General features: G+C 53.2%; 2 protein-coding genes across 8 annotated transcripts in view; both read left to right on the forward strand.

The window, feature by feature from the left end:
- The window catches only part of ARID3A (AT-rich interaction domain 3A), a 37,128-nt gene extending 34,786 nt beyond the window's left edge, over window positions 1-2,342 (forward strand). For all 3 annotated transcript variants that reach the window (XM_080675268.1, XM_080675266.1, XM_080675267.1), the window contains exons 8-9: window positions 165-263; window positions 2,021-2,342. In XM_080675268.1, the coding sequence (XP_080531394.1) occupies window positions 165-263; window positions 2,021-2,196 (275 nt within the window). In that variant the 3' untranslated portion in view covers window positions 2,197-2,342. The remainder of the gene's footprint in view (window positions 1-164; window positions 264-2,020) is intronic.
- A 7,494-nt stretch (window positions 2,343-9,836) lies between these two features.
- Window positions 9,837-17,541, forward strand: WDR18 (WD repeat domain 18). 5 transcript variants are annotated; one of them, XR_013960827.1, is made up of 11 exons: window positions 9,837-10,067; window positions 12,416-12,526; window positions 13,890-14,023; window positions 14,324-14,465; window positions 14,985-15,128; window positions 15,345-15,409; window positions 15,508-15,632; window positions 15,854-16,020; window positions 16,143-16,239; window positions 16,963-17,031; window positions 17,184-17,541. XR_013960827.1 is itself a non-coding variant. In XM_080672524.1 (10 exons), exons 1-10 carry the CDS (start codon window positions 9,858-9,860, stop codon window positions 17,313-17,315), a joined length of 1,299 nt encoding a protein of 432 aa, XP_080528650.1. In that variant the 5' UTR covers window positions 9,838-9,857; the 3' UTR covers window positions 17,316-17,541. The 5 variants fall into 5 exon arrangements, 3 of the variants coding, with proteins under 3 accessions (XP_080528648.1, XP_080528649.1, XP_080528650.1); XR_013960828.1 differs by having other exon boundaries at window positions 16,096-16,239; window positions 17,184-17,539; XM_080672524.1 differs by lacking the exon at window positions 16,143-16,239 and having other exon boundaries at window positions 9,838-10,067.
- Window positions 17,542-18,238: the final 697 nt, after the last annotated feature.

Raw genomic sequence — 18,238 nt, forward strand, 5'->3', positions numbered from 1 at the left:
CACATACATTCTTATTCCATATTTATTATGTCCTGTGTGTGCTGGTGGCAGATACAGTCTGCAGCTTTGTGAAGTTTAAAGTCAAGTGGGGATGATAGATATGAAATGGATCATTGCACCGATGAGTTTGTGATTCCAAATGGTGGCTTTTCTTCTTCCCACAGCCTCTGAGAGCCGCCCAGACTCAGCTGCAAACTTGACCAGCACCAATGGCAGCAATAGTATTAGCATGTCAGTGGAGATTAACGGAATTATGTATACAGGTAACACCTTGACAACTTCATTCCCCAGGTTAATTTAGGAGTCCTGGGTAATCTCGGTTTGGCCTGCATGAGCCCAGCCATTAGAGTGAGCAAAGTTCTTCCTTCCCTTGGAGACTTGAGTATATAATCAATGTAGTATACTTAGCACAGTGCTCAGCACATAGTAAGTACTTGGCACAGTTCTAAGCACATAATAAGCACTTAGCATGGGGCTTAGCACATAATAAGTGCTCAAAAATACAGTTACCCTTGAACAACAAGGGTTTGGGCTGCATGGGTCCACTTATACATGCTTTTTTTTTTTTTTTTTTTTTTTCAATAAATACTGGAAATGTATTTTCTTTCTTTTTTTAAATATATTTTTATTGGGTTCAGAGAGGAAGGGAGAGGGAGAGAGATAGAAACATCAATGATGAGAGAGTATCATTGATCAGCTGCCTCCTGCACGCCCCCCATTGGGGATTGAGCCCACAACCCGAGCGTGTGCCCTTGATCGGAATCGAACCTGGGAACTTCCAGTCCACAGTCCAATGCTCTATCCACTGAGCCAAACCAGCTAGGGCTAGGAAATGTATTTTCTTGATGATTTTCTTTTCTTTTTAATGTTTGTTGTTGTTGTTGTTGTTGTTGTTTAGAGAGAGAGGAAGGGAGAGGGATAGAGAGATAGAAACATCCAAGAGAGAGGATCATCGATTGGCTGCCTTCTGGGGATTGAGCCTGCAACCCCAGGCATGTGCCCTGACAGGGAATCGAACCAGCAACCTGTTGGTTCCTGGGTTAACACTCAACCACTGAGCACACTGGCAAGGCCCTGATGATTTTCTTTTATGTATATATACATATATATTAATTGATTTCAAAGAGGAGGGGAGAAGGAGAGAGGGAAACATCAATGATGAGAAAGAATCATTGATCGGCTGCCTCCTGCATGCCCCCTACTGAGGATTGAGCCCGCAACCTGAGCATATGTCCTTGACTGGAATTGAACCTGGGACCCTTCAGTCCACAGGCCGATGCTCTGTCCACTGAGCCAACGGGCCAGGGCTCTGATGATTTTTTTAATAACATTTTTTTTTCTCTAGCTTACTTTATTATAAGAATTCAGTGCATAAGACATATAATACAAAATATGTGTTCAGCCCTAGCTGGTTTGGCTCAGGGGATAGAGCATCGGCCTGCGGACCGACGGGTCCCGGGTTCGATTCCCGTCAAGAGCACATGCCCCCGGTTGCAGGCTCGATCCCCTGTAGGGGGCGTGCAGGAAGCAGCTGATCAATGATTCTCTCATCATTGAAGTTTCTATCTCTCTCCCTCTCCCTTCCTGTCTGAAATCAATTTAAAAAGAAAAAAATATATATGTGTTCATCACTATTTATGTTATCAGTAAGGCTTCTGGTCAACAGTAGGCTATTAGTGGTTAGTTTCGGGGAGTTAAAAGTTGTATTTGGATTTTAAACTGTGCCAGGGGTTACTGCCTCTCTAACACCTATGTTCATGGGTGAACTGTACGAGTGATGTTTCAAAGTTCCTTGTAAAAAAAATGTAGTCAGGCCAGTTGCTCATTAGGCCACCAGGTGGTGCTAGGGACACAAAACAGCTGAGTTGCTGGGCAAAGACCCCCACAGGAAGCAGAGGCTAAGATGAGGTGGTGGGTGTCCTAGTGGGTCCATGGGTGGACTTTGCAGGGGGGTCATTGCTTGGGGGGTCACAATGTTTTAACTCTCCATGACATGTCTCTCCTCCTGTCCTTGCATTAGGAGTGCTGTTTGCTCAGCCACCAGCCTCCACACCATCCTCAGCTCCCAGCAAAGGCGGTGGTGGCAGCAGCCGGGGAGGAAACAGTGGGACCAGCAGCAGCGTGGGCAGCCAGGCCGGGCCAGCGGGGTTATCCGCACCCCCTACGTCTTCTACCTCAAATAATTCATTGCCTTAACTGCACCACTCCCCACCCGCCGCCCCCCCACTCCAGGAGCTGGTCAGACTGGGCAGGGTGTGGGAAAGGTGGGCCGAGCAGGGCCGGGGTGGTGGAAGATACGGGTGGGGAGGGGAAATATCCACAAAGGAGCCACAGCTAACACCAAAAATAGAAGAAAAAAATATATACATATATATAAAGAAAATTTAATAAAACAGGGGAAAACCAAGGAACACTTGAATTACTCAGGTTTCAGACATTCAGACAGATGAATTGTAAGAACAGCTAAGGAAATCAGGAAAGAGAGCGGCAAATACTTCCCAGGGCTTTCCTGCAGCCCTGGCGGGCCGATTTGGACTGGTGTCTGGTGTCTGGTTTGGACCAGTTGCAATGTAAGGCCAGATCCTGTTTACCTCATACATCCCTGCACTGTGTGTTTTCATTTTTGTCTGTTTTTTTTTTGTTTTGTTTTTTTTTTTTTACTTTTGTTCCTGTTCATCACACACTCATCCACTCATTACACCCAGCTCCTTGTTTTGAATGAAACCCCTGAGCCAAGATCAGTTGAATTTTTTTCTTGTTGCTTTTGGGAACTTTTTATTATTATTATTATTATTTTTTAAAGAAATAGCGATATTCAAGCTCTATAGGGTTTTTAAGAGGTTTGGGGGGTTTTGTTTTGTAAATGTTCTATTTTATTCTTGGGGGAGGAATCAAACCTTAGGAAAAGGATATATATCTCTATATATTTGTGTTCATTCAGGGAAACGGGACTTAAAAAAAAGCAAAAAGGAAAAAAAGGTAATACCCTTTCAATTTTCCCCATGACTGAATTGGGTTCTGTGTGCATTTCCTGTGCTGCAGTAGGCAGCTAGCAAGCACAGGACACTGTATCCCTGGGCTAGAGCCAGAAAAGGTAATGAACTCAGGTGCTGAGGGCTGGGCTGGAGTGGGGTCCAGGCAGGGGCAAGCCGAGGGGGAACTGGGAATGTGAATGCTGAATGGCAGACCAAGACGCTCAATGCTTTTTCTCATTGTGCCGTGCGTGCTACCTGTCAGGGATCTGGAAGTCTTAACTAGAAAGAAAGTGCTGGATAAAGGGCCAGGGCCTGGGCCTGGGAGAGGATGTGCTGTCATAGCCCTCAGGCTCCTGTCTCAGGGATGAATATGGCCTGGGGACTCTCTCTTACCTGGAAGGGCTGCTTTTTTGTTTGTTTGTTTGTTTAATATGTTTTTATTGATTTCAGAGCAAGAAGGGGAGAGGGAGAGAGAGAAACATCAATGAGAGAGAAGCATCAATCAGCTGCCTCCTGCACACTTCCTGCTAGAGATTGAGCCCGCAACCAGACATGTGCCCTGACTGGGAATCCAACCTCCTGGGTCGTGGGTTGACGCTCAACCACTGAGCCACGCCGGCAGGGCTGAAAGGGCTGCTTTGGAAGGCACCTATGCTCAGCACTGTACCACCAACGCTTTTGAAAGGGCTGCTTTCAAAGACATATGGATATTTGGGGACTGGGGTGAGCCAGGCTTAGCTCAGATTGAGGTTTTTGAGGCCATGTCATCCTGAACACCCCACCCCTTCCCATCTCCTTCACTTTGTCCCTTCATTCTCTCTTGGCCCCTTGCAAGGCCACATCTGTTATAACTAAAGGAACTAAATAGAGGCCCACGGGGAGGCTGCACCCACTCCCAACGTGACCACTTACCCCAGGTTAGAAGGTGGTCATCAGTGGGAGGCTGGGTGGGGGATTTATTTCAGTGGCTGGTGACGGTCTTCACCATGAGGTAGCACTCTCTGTCCAAAAGCCCAGGCGGGGTTTGGGGACTTCCTTGGCCCCCCCTGCCCTTGCTAGGTCTCTGGGGACCAGGTGGTGCTGATTGAAATGGTGCCTCCCACAACTTGGCGCTCTTTCCTGTCACTGAGTTTGCCTGGAAACTAATTGGGCCCCAGGAGCCTGGCCTGGCCTAACGATGCCCAAAATGGCAGTGCCTCACCTGGCAGCCTCCCAGATTCCTGATCCAGTGATCCCGGACCCAGGGTCATCTTGTGGCCTTGGGGACCTGGGAGGGAAGAGCATCCTGATCCCCCCACCAGTCTGGGTTTGCTCTAGTGTAATGCTGGGGTGTCTTTTGGGAGAGCCCCTTTCTTTGGTATATCTCAGGGTCGAGGACACCCTCCACCTCCCAGGGCAGTGGTGGCTGCAGGCATGTGGGGTTTCCTCTCTGTTTTTCCTTATGCAAGATTCTCCTCCCCATTTCTTACTGCAGCAGTACAATCACTGTGGGAGGAGGATCTTTTTGCCCAAGAGCAGTGATACTGGATGCTCCTTCTCTCTTCTCCCCTGACCTGACCCCCTGAAGCTACGTGGGGCCCACATGGGGGTGTGTGCTGCCTGGTTATTTCTACCTCGGGTCTGACTCTTGATGCCAAAACCCCTCTCAGCCTGCCCTCCTTGGCTGGCTCAGGGTTTCAGCATGTACCAGTACCTGTCCCCTCCCACCTACGTAGTGGGCGTGTCCACCTGAGAGTCTGCCTGGGTGCTGTCTCTAGTCACATGAGTGTGTGTGTGTGTGTGTGTGTGTGTGTGTGTGTCTGAGTGTGTTGGGCGTGGTGTCTTGTGGGTGATACAGCCCCCAGATCTAACTCAGGGCATGCCTATTGTTCATGGTGATTGTAGGGGGCCAGGGTGGGAGGGTTAGGGGGGCAGCCCTGGGGGAGCCGTGGGCAGGGGGAGAGGTGGAAAGATGAGGGGGAGTTCCAGGCTGGGGCAGTGCTGTGCCTCTGCCTTGAGTCCCCTCTGCCAATCCCAGCTCAGGGCAACCTCCTGTTGGTGAGGGTTCTGGGGTGCAGCTCAGCACCCCTTTATGCAAACCGGGTGTGGACGGGACAGCCATCTCTGTCAGCGGCTTGCTTGTGTACTGTTCATTCTGGAACGGGTGGGGCTTAGCTGCACAGAGCAGGTAGGGAGTCCCAAACTCAGGGTCAAGAGGGGCTCAGGGGCTAACCTAACTGCTCTAGAGATGTTTGTTACAGGCTGCTTCTAGAATCTTCCTTGTGACCCCTAAACTGTAGCTGTCGGGCAAGGGGCAGGCAGAGGCGTCGGGCAGCAGAGTTAGTTTTTAATAGTTGTGCATTTGTACAGTCACTTTTTTTGCTTTTATGACTTTTGCCCACTTCTATCATTTTTCTCTTGCTTGCTTGTGCATTTTTTTCTTGGCAAACACAAATGAATTCAGCCTTTCATTCCTGACATGTGAAATACATGTGAAATTTCAGTTTCTCTGGGGTTTGTCTGATGGCGTGGGGACCACGCCTGAACTCAGGTTAAAGGAAAAAACTTTTTAAAAAGTTATAAACTACTCTACCTCTGGCCGGGCCTCGCCTGTCAGTCACCCTGGCCGGTGGGGCAGCTGGTAAGGATTTCAGTTCTACAGAACATTCAGGTATTAGGGGGTGGGGGGCAAAAGACCAAAAAAAAGGGGGGGGGGAGGTGTGATTTTGAAATTTAAAAGAACACTGAAAGTTTACATTTTATAACTATTATGCAGATTGTATTTAAATTTCAGAAATATTTAAGACAATTGTAACCCTGTAAAGCTGATGAGATATTAAAACAAGACAAAACACTTCTGACTTTTAACAGAAAACGTCTCAGTGGTCGTTTCCTGGGCGTCACCGCACCCTGTCTGGCTCCAGTTAGCAGAAGGCACAGGGGCTAATGCAGGGGTCCTCCAGTGGGGACTGTGCCCCCAGGGAACACTGGGCAATGTCTGGGGACATCTGTGGTTGTCACGACTGGGGGTGCTCCTGTCATCAAGTGGGTGAGGCCAGGGATGCTGCTCAACTCCCCCAGAGAGCCCAGCACAGCTCTATCCAAGAGTGACCAGGCCCCCGTATCAGCAGTTTAGAGAGGGAGACACTAGCTGAGCCAGGTCTGAGGGGGTAGCTCCCTCCCGCTGTGTCAACCTGCTGGTTCCTCTAGCCCCCTAGCCTAGGCCTCCTGCTATCCTGGGTTCTGATGCCCCGTGTTACTCCTGAGTTGTCTGACTCAAACTCCTTGGGCACGTGGCCTGGCCCCTGCCCCCTCCTTGCTGGCTTCATTTTGGTTCTTGGAGGAAGCCACCCTGGGCCTACCTCTTTCCACCCTGCCCTGCTGTGGTTTGGTTCACATTTTAGCATTTGTCTTTCAGGACAGTCTGGCTCCAAAGAAACCAGACCAAGGGACGATCTGGCTGTTGGGCTACAGTTGCAAACCGTGGGCTCAGCCCAGATAGGGGGAAGCCCTGGTTCTCAGCCTCCAAACCCAAACCTGACAGCACCATGCAGGCTGTTGCCTGTAAAAGGTTTCCTGGGCTGCCCCTCACATCACCCACACCCAGGGGACATGATGGGCTCAAGGTCAGCATGGTCGGGAAGTGGACAGGCCCAGCCTCCTGCCACCTGGCTCCCCTGCCACTAGTTCTTGGCTGTGGCTGGCCTGGGCCTGTCCCTTCCACCTGGGTCAGCCCCCACCTGGTTAGGAGTCTGGAAAAACAACCCGCTCCTGTGGCAGCTGGTTGCTTCCTATGGCCCATTTCATCCAGCATTTTCCATCCATGCCAGAAATGGATTGGCTTCATCTGTATCTCCATGGGTCTGGGAGCCTGGAGAAGACAGAGGTTAACCCACCTGCCTCTCTGAGCCCCTACTCCCCAGGGACATAAAGGAAAAGTGTTTTGTGTTGTGTGTTTTTTAAAGCCCTTTCCAACAAACTGGATGGGCTAGTCTAGCATCTTTATTCCTCGGCTGAAGAGGCCTAGAGAGGGACTGGGGGCCCTGAGGTCACACAGCTCCTGAGGGCACGAAGGGAGGGGTCAGACTCCACCACCTCTCCCCACCTCCCCAGCCCCGAGGCACCTCCTGCCTCCTGCTCTGCTTGTTAGGAGGCCGAGAGGCTCCCAGGAGATGAAACTCAAAACTAGGCCTGATTAGCGGGAGGGAGAGGCAGACCTAGGTGGAGGGGGTGGGGGAGCGGATGTTGAAAGGTTGCCTGAAAAGGGTGATTGCTTCTGGACTCATCCACTATTCCTTACACCATTAATGCACATCATGGGAGCTGCCATGTTTGTTCAAGGCCCCCACCCCCTGGGTGAGCAGGGTGTGAGAGGTGGCTGGGCTCCCAGAAAGGCAGGGTGTGGTTTGGTTCAGCAGTGTGTGTGTACCAGTGCCAGCAAACGGGGGCTTAGAACCAGAGGGATTGTGCAGGCTTCTGTGCCTCAGTTTCCCCAAGCCTACTTGCTGCTGCCGCCCAACGATCACCAAGGCCTCTCAGCTTGGACTTGGGAGGTGGCGCCTGGCTGGCACCAAGGAGGTCTAGAGACTGGGTGGTCTGTAGGCCCCCAAGTGTGGCTTTTGTCTTGCTCCTCTGACACAACTGGTCTGTCCTCATTCCAGGAACGGGGCTGGGGGTGGGGTGACCTCTGACCTGACAGCAGCCTGGCCTACTGGGTCCCCAGGGAAGGGAGGAGGGGAGGAAGGGAGGGAGAGGCCTGTGAGGGGGCCTGACTGCAATCCAGCAGTCCTGCCCTGGGGCACCGCCTGGACATGTTCCAGCCTGAGCATCCACCCTCAGTCCCTTATCCCCATTGGCACAGTTGGTCCTCTGCAAACCATACCAGCTGGGCCCACCCATGTCCTGGAATCTGGAATTTGGAAATTTCCAGGCCAGCCTTCCCAGGATGAGGACACAGACCCTTTAGCTCTGAGGAACCCCCACTTTGCACGTGGGGAATAGGCCCAGGGGTGTGCAGTGACCTGCCCCAGGGCTCAGAAGTGACTGTTTCAAGCCCTGAGTTGCTGTTTAGAAGGGCCACCTTGGCCCACCCCCTGGTTCTGCAGAGTGCTGGATTTCAGCATTCAAAGATTTGGTTTTGGGGGGAAAAACGAAAAGATATTTTATTTTGGTGTTTGAGAAGGGTAATTTATCATTGAAGGTATCTTATTTCTCTTATTCACACTTTAAAAACATTTGAGAAACCTGGGGTCATTCCCTGGTTATGGTGGTGGAAATCAGGAACAGCTGGTTCTAGTTCCAATCTGTCTTTGGACTAGATACAGTGGTCGGCAAACTGCGGCTCGGGAGCCACATGCGGCTCTTTGGACCCTTGAGTGTGGCTCTTCCACAAAATACCATGGCCTGGGCGAGTCTATTTTGAAGAAGTGGCGTTAAAAGAAGTTTAAGTTTAAAAAATTTGGCTCTCAAAAGAAATTTCAATCGTTGGTACTGTTGATATTTGGCTCTGTTGACTAATGAGTTTGCCGAAGATGGTCCCAGCCTCAGTTTCCCCATTTAGCTAGTGCTGGGGTTTGAGACACCTAGCTCTCCTCAACCTACAAAAGTCCTTCAGTTTCCTATGCCCGGGGAAAAAATTAAATGCAGGCTCCCTACTGCCCACAAGGCCCTAGATGGCCCAGCGCCCCCTCTAGGGCCTGGCCGTAGGGCCTTGGCACTGCCTCTGCCGACCTTTCTCTTCAAGTTGTTAGTTCCCTGCTTAAAGGACACCTCCTCCGGGAAGTCCTTCCCGCCCAGTAACTGCTACGCACTGTGGCCCCAGGGCTGGGAGCGGCCCACACTCCGCCTCCCGGTCCGCGGCTCCTGCCTGCCACCTGGTGGCCGGGACTGGGTCTGCGGAGTCTGGGCGCCCTTTCCATTGGCATGAGGGCAGTGCTCAGCATCCAGTTGTAGGCACCTCTCATCGGGCGCCCCGGGTGTTGCTTGTGGACACACTGCCCCAGACAGCCAAGTCTCCCGGGCTGGAGATTTCTATTTTTTAAGTGATTTCTCCCTTTCCAAAGATTAGCAACTAATTCCACATTTTAAAGTAATTTTTAGACGTGACCTGGACAGCAGCTGTGACCTGAAGTTAGGCGCTCCCGACTTGCCTGCACCAAGTTCATGAAATAAAAATGTGGATTTTGTAGCCCCCCGCCCAAGAAGAAGGGTGCAGGGGTAGGCTGATGGTGGATCCGTGAGTACGCACGTAATTACAATGTATTAAGTGAAGCCAAATATGTTATGTCGGGTCGGAGTCTGCCCTTTACGCCTGTGAGGTCGGTACTTTATTATTTGCGTATTAAAAAAAAAAAAAATGCCCTAACCGGTTTGGCTCAGTGGATAGAGCGTTGGCCTGAGGACTGAAGGGTTCCAGGTTCGATTCCGTCCAAGGGCATGTACCTGGTTTGCGGGCACATCCCCAGTGGGGGGCGTGCAGGAGGCAGCTGATGGATGTCTCTCTCTCATCGATGTTTCTAACTCTCTATCTCTCTCTCTTCCTCTCTGTAAAAAATCAATAAAATATATTAAAATAATAATAATAATAATCCGAGAGCGCCAAGCGTGAAAGACAAGCCAGACTTCCAAGCTCTGAACCTACTAACTTCTCGCAGAAGACCCTGGGCCTTGATTTCTTTTCCATCTAGTTTCGCAAGAGGTCTCCTACCAAGATCTTCGATCAGACGTTGCGCCCCTTGATTCTCAGCGGATCCGGTGTGATGGTGGTGGTGGTGGGCCCATTCACAGGGGAGTCCGCCCTCCAGCCGCCGGAGGCGGGACAACGTCGGCGCCGCTCTAGCTCTCGCGGCGAAGTCGCCCACCTCTTGCTGGTGTGACGCACTTCCGGGGCGGTGGGAGAGAAAGATGGCGGCGCCCATTGAGGTAGCCGTGTGTACAGACTCGTCTGCCCAGTTGTGGAGCTGCGTCGTATGGGAGCTCCACTCGGGCGCTAACCTGCTCACGTACCGCGGCGGCCAGGCTGGGCCCCGTGGTCTGACGCTGCTCAATGGCGAATACCTGCTGGCGGCGCAGCTGGGCAAGAACTACATCAGCGCCTGGGAGCTGCAACGGAAGGTGCGGCGGCGCGTGCTAGGGCTGGAACTCCGTTGGTGGTGCGCGGAACGCCTTAGACTGGGGTCGACGGGGTCTGCCCACGCCCAGAACCGGGAGGAAGTCTCGGTTAGGGTGCTCTGCGCATGCGCGGGTCGGGTGGGGTTTTACTTGTCGAAGGGAGGTGCGCGTGCCCGGGGCGGGCCTGAGGCTGCTGGCCAGGCACTTGCGGGCACGAAGGGATGGGGAGGTAGTGGGTCCTTAAAGAAAGCTGTGCGGAAAGGGGCGCAAAGTTTTGTGGTTGGTTTTTAAACTAGGATCTATCTACTAACTGCAGTATTTTTAAAAGTTGATTAGAGAGAGGCTTGCTCCACGCAATTTTGTTGTTAATCCTCACTGGAGGATATTTTTTTCATTGATTTTTAGGAAGAGAGAGAAACATCAATGTGCGAGAAACATCTATTGGTTGCCTCCTGCATGAGCCCCGACCAAGGCCTGGGCGGGGGAGGAGCCTGCAACCAGGGTACCTGCCCTTGGCCAGAATGTAACCCAGGACCTTTGATCCTCAGACGGACTCTCTATCCACTGAGCCAAACCAGCTAGGGCCACCCATTTTTTTTTTTTTAAATATATATTTTATTGATTTTTTACAGAGAGGAAGGAAGAGGGATAGAGAGTTAGAAACATCGATGAGAGAGAAACATCGATCAGCTGCCTCCTGCACACCTCCTACTGGGGATGTGCCCGCAACCAAGTTACGTGCCCTTGACCAGAATCGAACCTGGGACCCTTCAGTCCGCAGGCCGATGCTCTATCCACTGAGCCAAACCGGTTTTGGCAGGGCCACCCATTTTTAAATATATATATATTTTTTATATCAGAGAGGAAGGGAGAGTAGAAACATAAATGAAGAGAGAGAATCATTGATTGGCTGCCTCCTGCACGCACCCTACTGGGGATGGAGCCGGCAACCTGGGCATGTGCCCTTGACCTAAATAGAACATGGGACCCTTTGGTCCTCAGGCCTACGCTCTATCCACTGAGCAAAACAGGTTAGGGCTCCATCCGTTTTTTTCTTGACTGCATGCGGGAGGGGTCAAGCTGCATTCTAAGGCTGGTTGGTTAGCACCGGACTCAGGGATGGGTCAGCAAACTTCTAAGGGTGCTAAATTTAAAGGGAGAGTTTGTAGTTGGGGTCTCATGGGTCTTGTAGGCTTGGAGAGTGAAGGTCTTAGGCCTGGTGAGCCCCCTGAAAAGGTAGCCCGGGAGACTTTCATCCTCCCCAAAAAGACACTATCCTTACTCCTTGGAGCCCATGGTGTCTCCTCTTAAAGCAACCCCAAAATGCTGCTCCTGCAGCTACATGCAGCCTTTTTCTGCCAGCTGGCATCTCTTCGGACAAGCATTGTGCTCTGGCTTTGCCTGGTGTGGGCCACACAGAACTTGTTTTCCCATTTTAGAGATTTGGAAACTGAGGCTCAAGGTCATGGATGGGACCTTAGAAAGGCAGGATTGGGGAATAAGACGACTGGCCTTTGGGTTTTCCAGCCCCATCGTCCTCCTGGACTCACTGTGCCTCTCCCACCTCCATCCCTATGCCCATAGGAGCACCATCTTTTCTTTTCTTTTTCTTTTTTATTTTTATTTATTTTTATTTATTTTTAAATATATTTTATTGATTTTTTACAGAGAGGAAGGAAGAGGGATAGATAGTCAGAAACATCGATGAGAGAGAAACATCGATCAGCTGCCTCTTGCACACCTCCTACTGGGGATGTGCCCGCAACCAAGTTACATGCCCTTGACCGGAATCGAACCTGGGACCTTTCAGTCCGCAGGCTGACGCTCTATCCACTGAGCCAAACCGGTTTTGGCTCTTTTTCTTTTTTAAATATATGTGTATATTTTTACATTGATTTCAGAGAGGAAGGGAGAGGGAGAGAGAAAGAGAAACATCAATGATGAGAAAGAATCATCAAAAAAAAAAAAAAAAAGAATCATCAATTGGCTGCCTCCTTTAGGCCCCACACTAGGGATCGAGCCCACAGCCCAGGCATGTGCCCTGACCGGGAATCGAACCGTGACCTCCTGGTTCATAGGTCTACGCTCATCCACGGAGCCACGCTGGCCGGGCATGAGCACCACCTTGCTCTTATCCAAGGATTTGCCATTCTCCACCTCCAGCATGCAAAGCCTGGGCTGGAGTGGACACTTCTTTACTGAACCGTGAATTTGCTCAAACCATCTCTATCCCCATTCTTTCAGGTTTTCTTGGATTTACCAGCCACCTGGGCACCCTCCACTCACTCTCCTCACTGCCCCATGGCTCCCAAGTTCTTCATGAAGCTTACAGGCTTCTTATGTTCCCCTAGGACCAGCTCCAGCAGAAGATCATGTGCCCTGGGCCTGTTACCTGTCTGACCACATCGCCCAACGGCCTCTACATGTTGGCAGGGATTGCAGAGAGCATATACCTATGGGAGGTGAGTGTCAGAGCCAGCGTCATGGGGCTTAGCCTGGACTGCGGAGTTAGACCACCAACAGTGTTGTCACCAACACTTGGTTGTTTGAGATGGGAGACCTGCCTCACCTGTGCAGACAGTGTAGGATTTGGGGCCAGAAGGTGGGTATAACCACCTTTGCCTTGCCTGACCTTAACTTTGACCTGCAAAATAGAGGTCTGCCAAGGAAACTGAGTTCTCTGCAAGATGGGAGAAGCTTTGTTATCTCATCCTGGGACTTTTAAACCTTAGTCCTGGTTCTGAAACAGGAAGCAGTTATTCATGCACAGGGAGAGAAACGGAGGCAGGGAGAGGCTCCTCACAGATTGCCCATCATGGTAGAAATCTTTGCCCAGATTGCTGCCAGCCTGGTGCCAGGGGCATGATAGAAACCAGTGGCTTGTGGCCTGATGGGGACATCTTAGGAGGTCACCCCTCCTCGATGGGGCACCGTCATAGTACTCCAGGCCATTGGGGTTGCTTTCTGGCTCTAACTCCCGAATTCCTAACCAGTGTGAGCTATGACCACGTGGGGGTGCCCTACACGGCCAACAGGCAGGAGCCCAGGCTGAAGACTTTCACAGCTGCCTCCCACAGCTGCCACTGTTGACCTATCCCTCTTGCTCTTTGAGTGTGTGTGTTTTGCTGAGGGGGGGCGGGGTGCAGGGGGAATAAGTGTGTGTCTGACAAAGTTTCCTTCTTGTAAGGAGACCTGTTTAGATTTGGGGCCATCCTACTCTACTGTGATCTCACCTGAACTGATTACACCTGCAAAGCCCCTATGTTTAAGTAAGAACACAGATTCCAGGAGTTAGGACATGAACATATTTATTTGGGGGACACAATTTAACCCACGACATCATCTGTGTTCCCTCCCCCCACGCCGTAGCCCTTCACAGGTGTTGTGTGATGTGCTCACCTGTCCCTGCTACCAGGTGCCTCCCTCTTCAGTAGGCTGATCTGCTCAGCTTATTGCTGGTTTGGGTTTCCCCTCCCCCAGGTTTGACAGCAAGAGGTGCTCCCCCACCCCTCCTGCTAGACCAAGTGTGGAGGCTGCATTTGAAGCCCCTCACAGCTGGCCTGGAAGACTGACGTCCTACTGTGATAGTCACCATGAGGAGCCGCCCACTTGTGGTCCTGGGTCCAGCTGCTCCTGAAAGGACCAGCTCCCTCACCAGCTTTGTCACTCCCACCCATTCCTTTTCTGGATGCTCTAGTCACACCTCCCTTCTCCCTGCCCCTGGGCAGACTCTCTCTTCAGTGCACCTCAGTAACCTGCCAGCTGTGGGACCAGGCACTGTACCCTGTGTCCTGCCCTGACCTGCGTGTGCCCTGCCTTCCCCAGGTCTCCACAGGAAACCTCCTGGTCATCCTGAGCCGCCACTACCAGGACATCTCCTGCCTGCAGTTCACAGGGGACAGCAGCCACTTCCTCTCAGGCGGCAAGGACTGCCTGGTGCTGGTGTGGAGCCTGTGCAGGTAGCGCCCTGACCCACTCGGGCCTGCACCTAGTCCATAGCTTGTAGCCAGGTGAGGCCTCAGCACAGAGGGCAGGAGCCTGCCCTGCAGAAGGCCATGCCAAAGTCCCGGGGCAAGAAGGAACTGGGTCTGGGGCCTGCAAGGCAGGTGGACTGTTGTGAGGACAGTGTGATTGGTTTGTCCAGGGACCGTTTGGAGACATCTGAGAATTTTCTGCCAGTGGGATGGGCCCAGTGGCGGTGTGGAGGTGGGTGGAGGCATCAGGGCGCAGCCCTCCCCCTGAATCCACTTCTCCTGCAGCGTGCTGCAGGTGGACTCCTCCAGGACCCCAGCCCCCCGGCATGTTTGGTCCCACCATACCCTCCCCATCACAGACATGCACTGTGGCTTTGGGGGGCCCTTGGCCCGGGTGTCCACAGCCTCGCTGGACCAGACGGTGAAGGTAGGATCGGCCCTCCTCCCCCACAGTGGATCTGTGAGCTGGGATGGGGTGGCTGGCAGGTTCTTGGCTGATGTGAGTCAGTGAATCTCCTGCTCCTCCCAAGCTGGTAGCTCTATACAGCTGTTAATCCCCCAATGCTTCCCACCTCAAGGACATCCATGGGACTGCAATCTAGGCCTGTATTGGTTCTGAAATTCTCGTTGGGCCACCTGCCCCTGGTGGCTCCCTGAGTCCTCGGGGATTTGAGGATGGCCAACCTTTAGGTCTTTGTCCTTGGTGGTGATGGTTGTGGAAGGCAGAATCCAGGCCTGACACGGCTAAAATGGAGTGACAAGGGGTCCTGGGCATGAGAACCCAGCTGTGTCTTAGGAAGTGCCCCAGTGCTGAGATCCCCAAGTGACAGCTCCCTTCTGAGGTTCTGTGGCAGGCAGGGTCTCCCAGTCAGGGCTGCTCAGCTCCCTGCACCATTGGGACCCCAGTGTCTGTGGAGCCCCCATCCCATATCCCGCCTGCCCCCAGCTGTGGGAGATCTCCTCAGGCGAGCTGCTGCTCTCTGTGCTCTTTGACGTGGGCATTATGGCTGTGACCATGGACCTAGCTGAGCATCACATGTTCTGCGGTGGCAGTGAGGGCTCCATCTTCCAGGTCGACCTCTGCACCTGGGTGAGTGTTGGGTGCCTGGGCCCGTGGTTGAAGGCTTATGGGACAGTGGGACACCCAGGGTCCATCCTTCAAAGGCCCTGGGACTATGCATCCTCCCCTGCATCTATGTCTTTGAGCCAATTGGGCTCTTCCCCTGCCCATCACCCCAGTGCCCTGGGGTCCCCAGGGCTGAGGTACAGCTCTAACCTCTGCTCACTGGCCCCTTGGCCTCCACAGCCTGGACAGAGAGAGAAGAGCTTCCAGTCAGAGCAGGACAGCGGGAAGGTGTTCAAAGGCCACAGGTGTGGGGACCAGACTGATAGCTGGGGAGGGGCCCTGTTCTCTTGCTCCTGGGGTTGGGGGTCATTTGGGCCACCCTTTCTCAGACCTGTGTCCCTAGGAACCAGGTGACCTGCCTGTCAGTGTCCACTGATGGCAGCGTGCTGCTCTCCGGCTCACATGACGAGACCGTGCGTGTCTGGGACATCCAGAGCAAGCAGTGCATCAGGACAGTGACCCTCAAAGGTGGGGCTGGGGGCAGGAGACCAGCAGGCTGTAAGCTGTGTGGCTTTGCCCGTTTGTCCACACCCCAGCCACTTGGCTGGGTGCTGGGAGGTAGGACCAGCTAGAGGAAAGTAGATGGGCCACTCCTGGAGAGGTGGGTGGGTTTGAGGAGTGGAGGGTGTGGGAGCCATGGCCCCGGCCTGACCGAGGCAGCTCCTGACTGGCCACCTGCCCTACCACAGGCCCCGTGACCAACGCCTTCATTATGCTGGCGCCGGTCAGCATGCTGAGCTCCGACTTCAGGCCCAGCCTGCCCCTGCCACACTTCAACAAGCACCTGCTGGGCGCCGAGCATGGGGATGAGCAGCGCCGCGGGGGCCTTACTCTGCGCCTGGGCCTCCACCAGCAGGTACGGTACTTCCTACAACAGGTTCCCTGCCCTGGCTCGGCCCCTACAGCATGGCTCTGTGTTCCCTGCGGGTAGGGTTCCTGGCCAGGATCCCTGTGAGGACCCTCCACATATGCCCTCAGGGAGGAGACCCCTCTGAATGCATTGCTGAGACTAGGCTGGTGGCCAGCACCTGACCTCAGAAAGCACCTTCCACACAACAAGCAGACCACATACCAGGTACATTCTCAAATAAGCAAACAAGCCTGACCAAAGACGCTGTGTCCAGTGCCTTCTCCAGCAGGACAGTAGGCAGTGCTCACTCCCCTGGTGCACACCAGGAACTCCCCGCCAGAGATCACCCCTGGCCTGTCCTCGGCAGGGCCTGATATTGCCACTCTGGCTATGCTCAGTCCACCTCTGTCCACTGTTCCCGTGTCCTGGAATCATGAACCTCACAAGGGTGTCCAGGCCCCTCGCTCAGACATCATGATGGATGGCAGGACTGAGTGCCTGTCTGCCAGCCAAGGGCAGCATGTCTAGACTGCATCTAGCTGGAGGTGGATGGGCTCTCTGTTGCGGCAATGTCCATGCATGTCGGTGGGTGAGCAGGTTCTGCCCACATGCCAGCTGGCCCTTTTCTGGAGCTTTCTTGGCCCTGGTTTCTGCATATCCCCCAAAGCCTGGCTCTAATCCCACACCCCTAGTATGGCCTTGAATGTCCCCCTCCCTTGGGCACAGTCCTGCAACAGGCAGCAGATTTAAGGAGGCTGATCACGTTGCTTCCTGCTGGCTGTGGGTTAGAGGTGGAGCCTCCCACAAAGACATCACACTCAGTGAGCAACACTTGGAACCTGTCTGTCCATCTGTGAGAGGCATCAGGATGGCACCTCCCTCACCTTTTGGGTGGTGTGAGCAGGGTGGTGAGCCCAGAGGTCACTAAGGCAGCCCCTTCTTTTGCAGGGATCGGAGCCCAGCTACCTGCAGCGAGCAGAGCAGCTGCACATGGTAATGTGCAGCACAATGGAAAAGGTGGGTAGGGCCATGGAGAAGGGTGAGGCTGGAGTGGGGTGTGGTGGAGTGGGACTGTTAATTGTGGAGGAGATTCTCCCCTACCCCACCCCAAAATGTCAGAGGGCCCTCCGCCCTGAGCGCCCCCACCCCTCAACCCTGCTCCTTCCCAGAATGTGCTGGGCGGTCAGGACCAGCTGCGGATCCGAATCACGGAGTTGGAAGACGAGGTGCAGAACCTGCGCAAGATCAATCGAGACCTCTTTGACTTCTCCACCCGCATCATTACCCGGCCTACAAAATGAGTGCCAGGACCAGACTCCTACCCATGGACAGGCCGACAGAGCCACCCATCCTGGGGCCACGGGGCAAAGCCCCCAGACCAACAGCACTGTTACAAGCTCTCCTTTCCCTGGTGCCGTGTTTGGATTGTTATTTGCATGAGGGGTCGTTTGTCTGTGTTGATCCACTCGTGTCTATTGTGTCCAGTTGGTGCTATTTTGTTTTTAACAAAAGATCTAAACGTCTGTCCTCTTGAGTCCTCCATGTGTGCTGAGGGTTGTCCCAAGTCCCAGGCTGGGCTCCGGGACCCTCAAGGCAGGCTGTCAGGCCTGACTTAAAAATCGTGTTGGGAGGCTGTGGTTCTCAGACTTTTCAGATGCTCAGCTGTCACCCTGCTGCCTTTGCATGATCTTGAAGGACAGGCCACCCTCTATGGGAGGGGATGGGGAGGCGCAGCCTCGGCTACAGGCCGAGGTCACCAAAGGTGGCTGTGATTCAGGGAAAGCGGTGTGGGTTCACACTGGTCACATCCTGATGGCCACCAAGTCTCCTCAACCTTGGTCAAGGCAAGGACTCTGGGGTAGCAGCCAGTTCTGGGCCAAGGTGCCCGGGGCCACTTGACCAGAACATTCTTGTCAAGGGCTGAGGGAGGCCAGGGGCCTCCCCTGCTCTGGGGACACCACCAGTCCAGTCAGCACCTGGAGGCCAGCCCAGAAGTGTGAGCCCCGAGGCTGCCCTCAGAACCTTCCAGAAAGCTACCCCTCAATGACAGTTCCGCTTAATGATCCAGAAAATTCACGTAATTTATCAGGTGCCATCATAACTGCAACTGCAAGCCAGAAGCCAGCACTGAGTTCATGCTTTTAGGCTAATTGGAGTTCCCTGTCCCCGGGGCTCTATGTCCTCATTAAGTGGGTGGCTCAGCCATACACTGCAGCAGGATCCA

Source organism: Plecotus auritus (genome assembly GCF_963455305.1).
Source record: "Plecotus auritus genome assembly, chromosome: 6".
In the NCBI taxonomy this organism is placed as follows: domain Eukaryota; kingdom Metazoa; phylum Chordata; class Mammalia; order Chiroptera; family Vespertilionidae; genus Plecotus; species Plecotus auritus.

Coding starts and splice junctions, on each gene's coding strand:
- WDR18 (XM_080672522.1), top strand. CDS start 9,858: ATGGCGGCGCCCATTGAGGTAGCCGTGTGTACAGACTCGTCTGCCCAG. Junction 15,633..15,853: donor CAGGACAGTGACCCTCAAAG/GTGGGGCTGGGG, acceptor GCCCTACCACAG/GCCCCGTGACCAACGCCTTC. Junction 17,032..17,183: donor TGTGCAGCACAATGGAAAAG/GTGGGTAGGGCC, acceptor GCTCCTTCCCAG/AATGTGCTGGGCGGTCAGGA.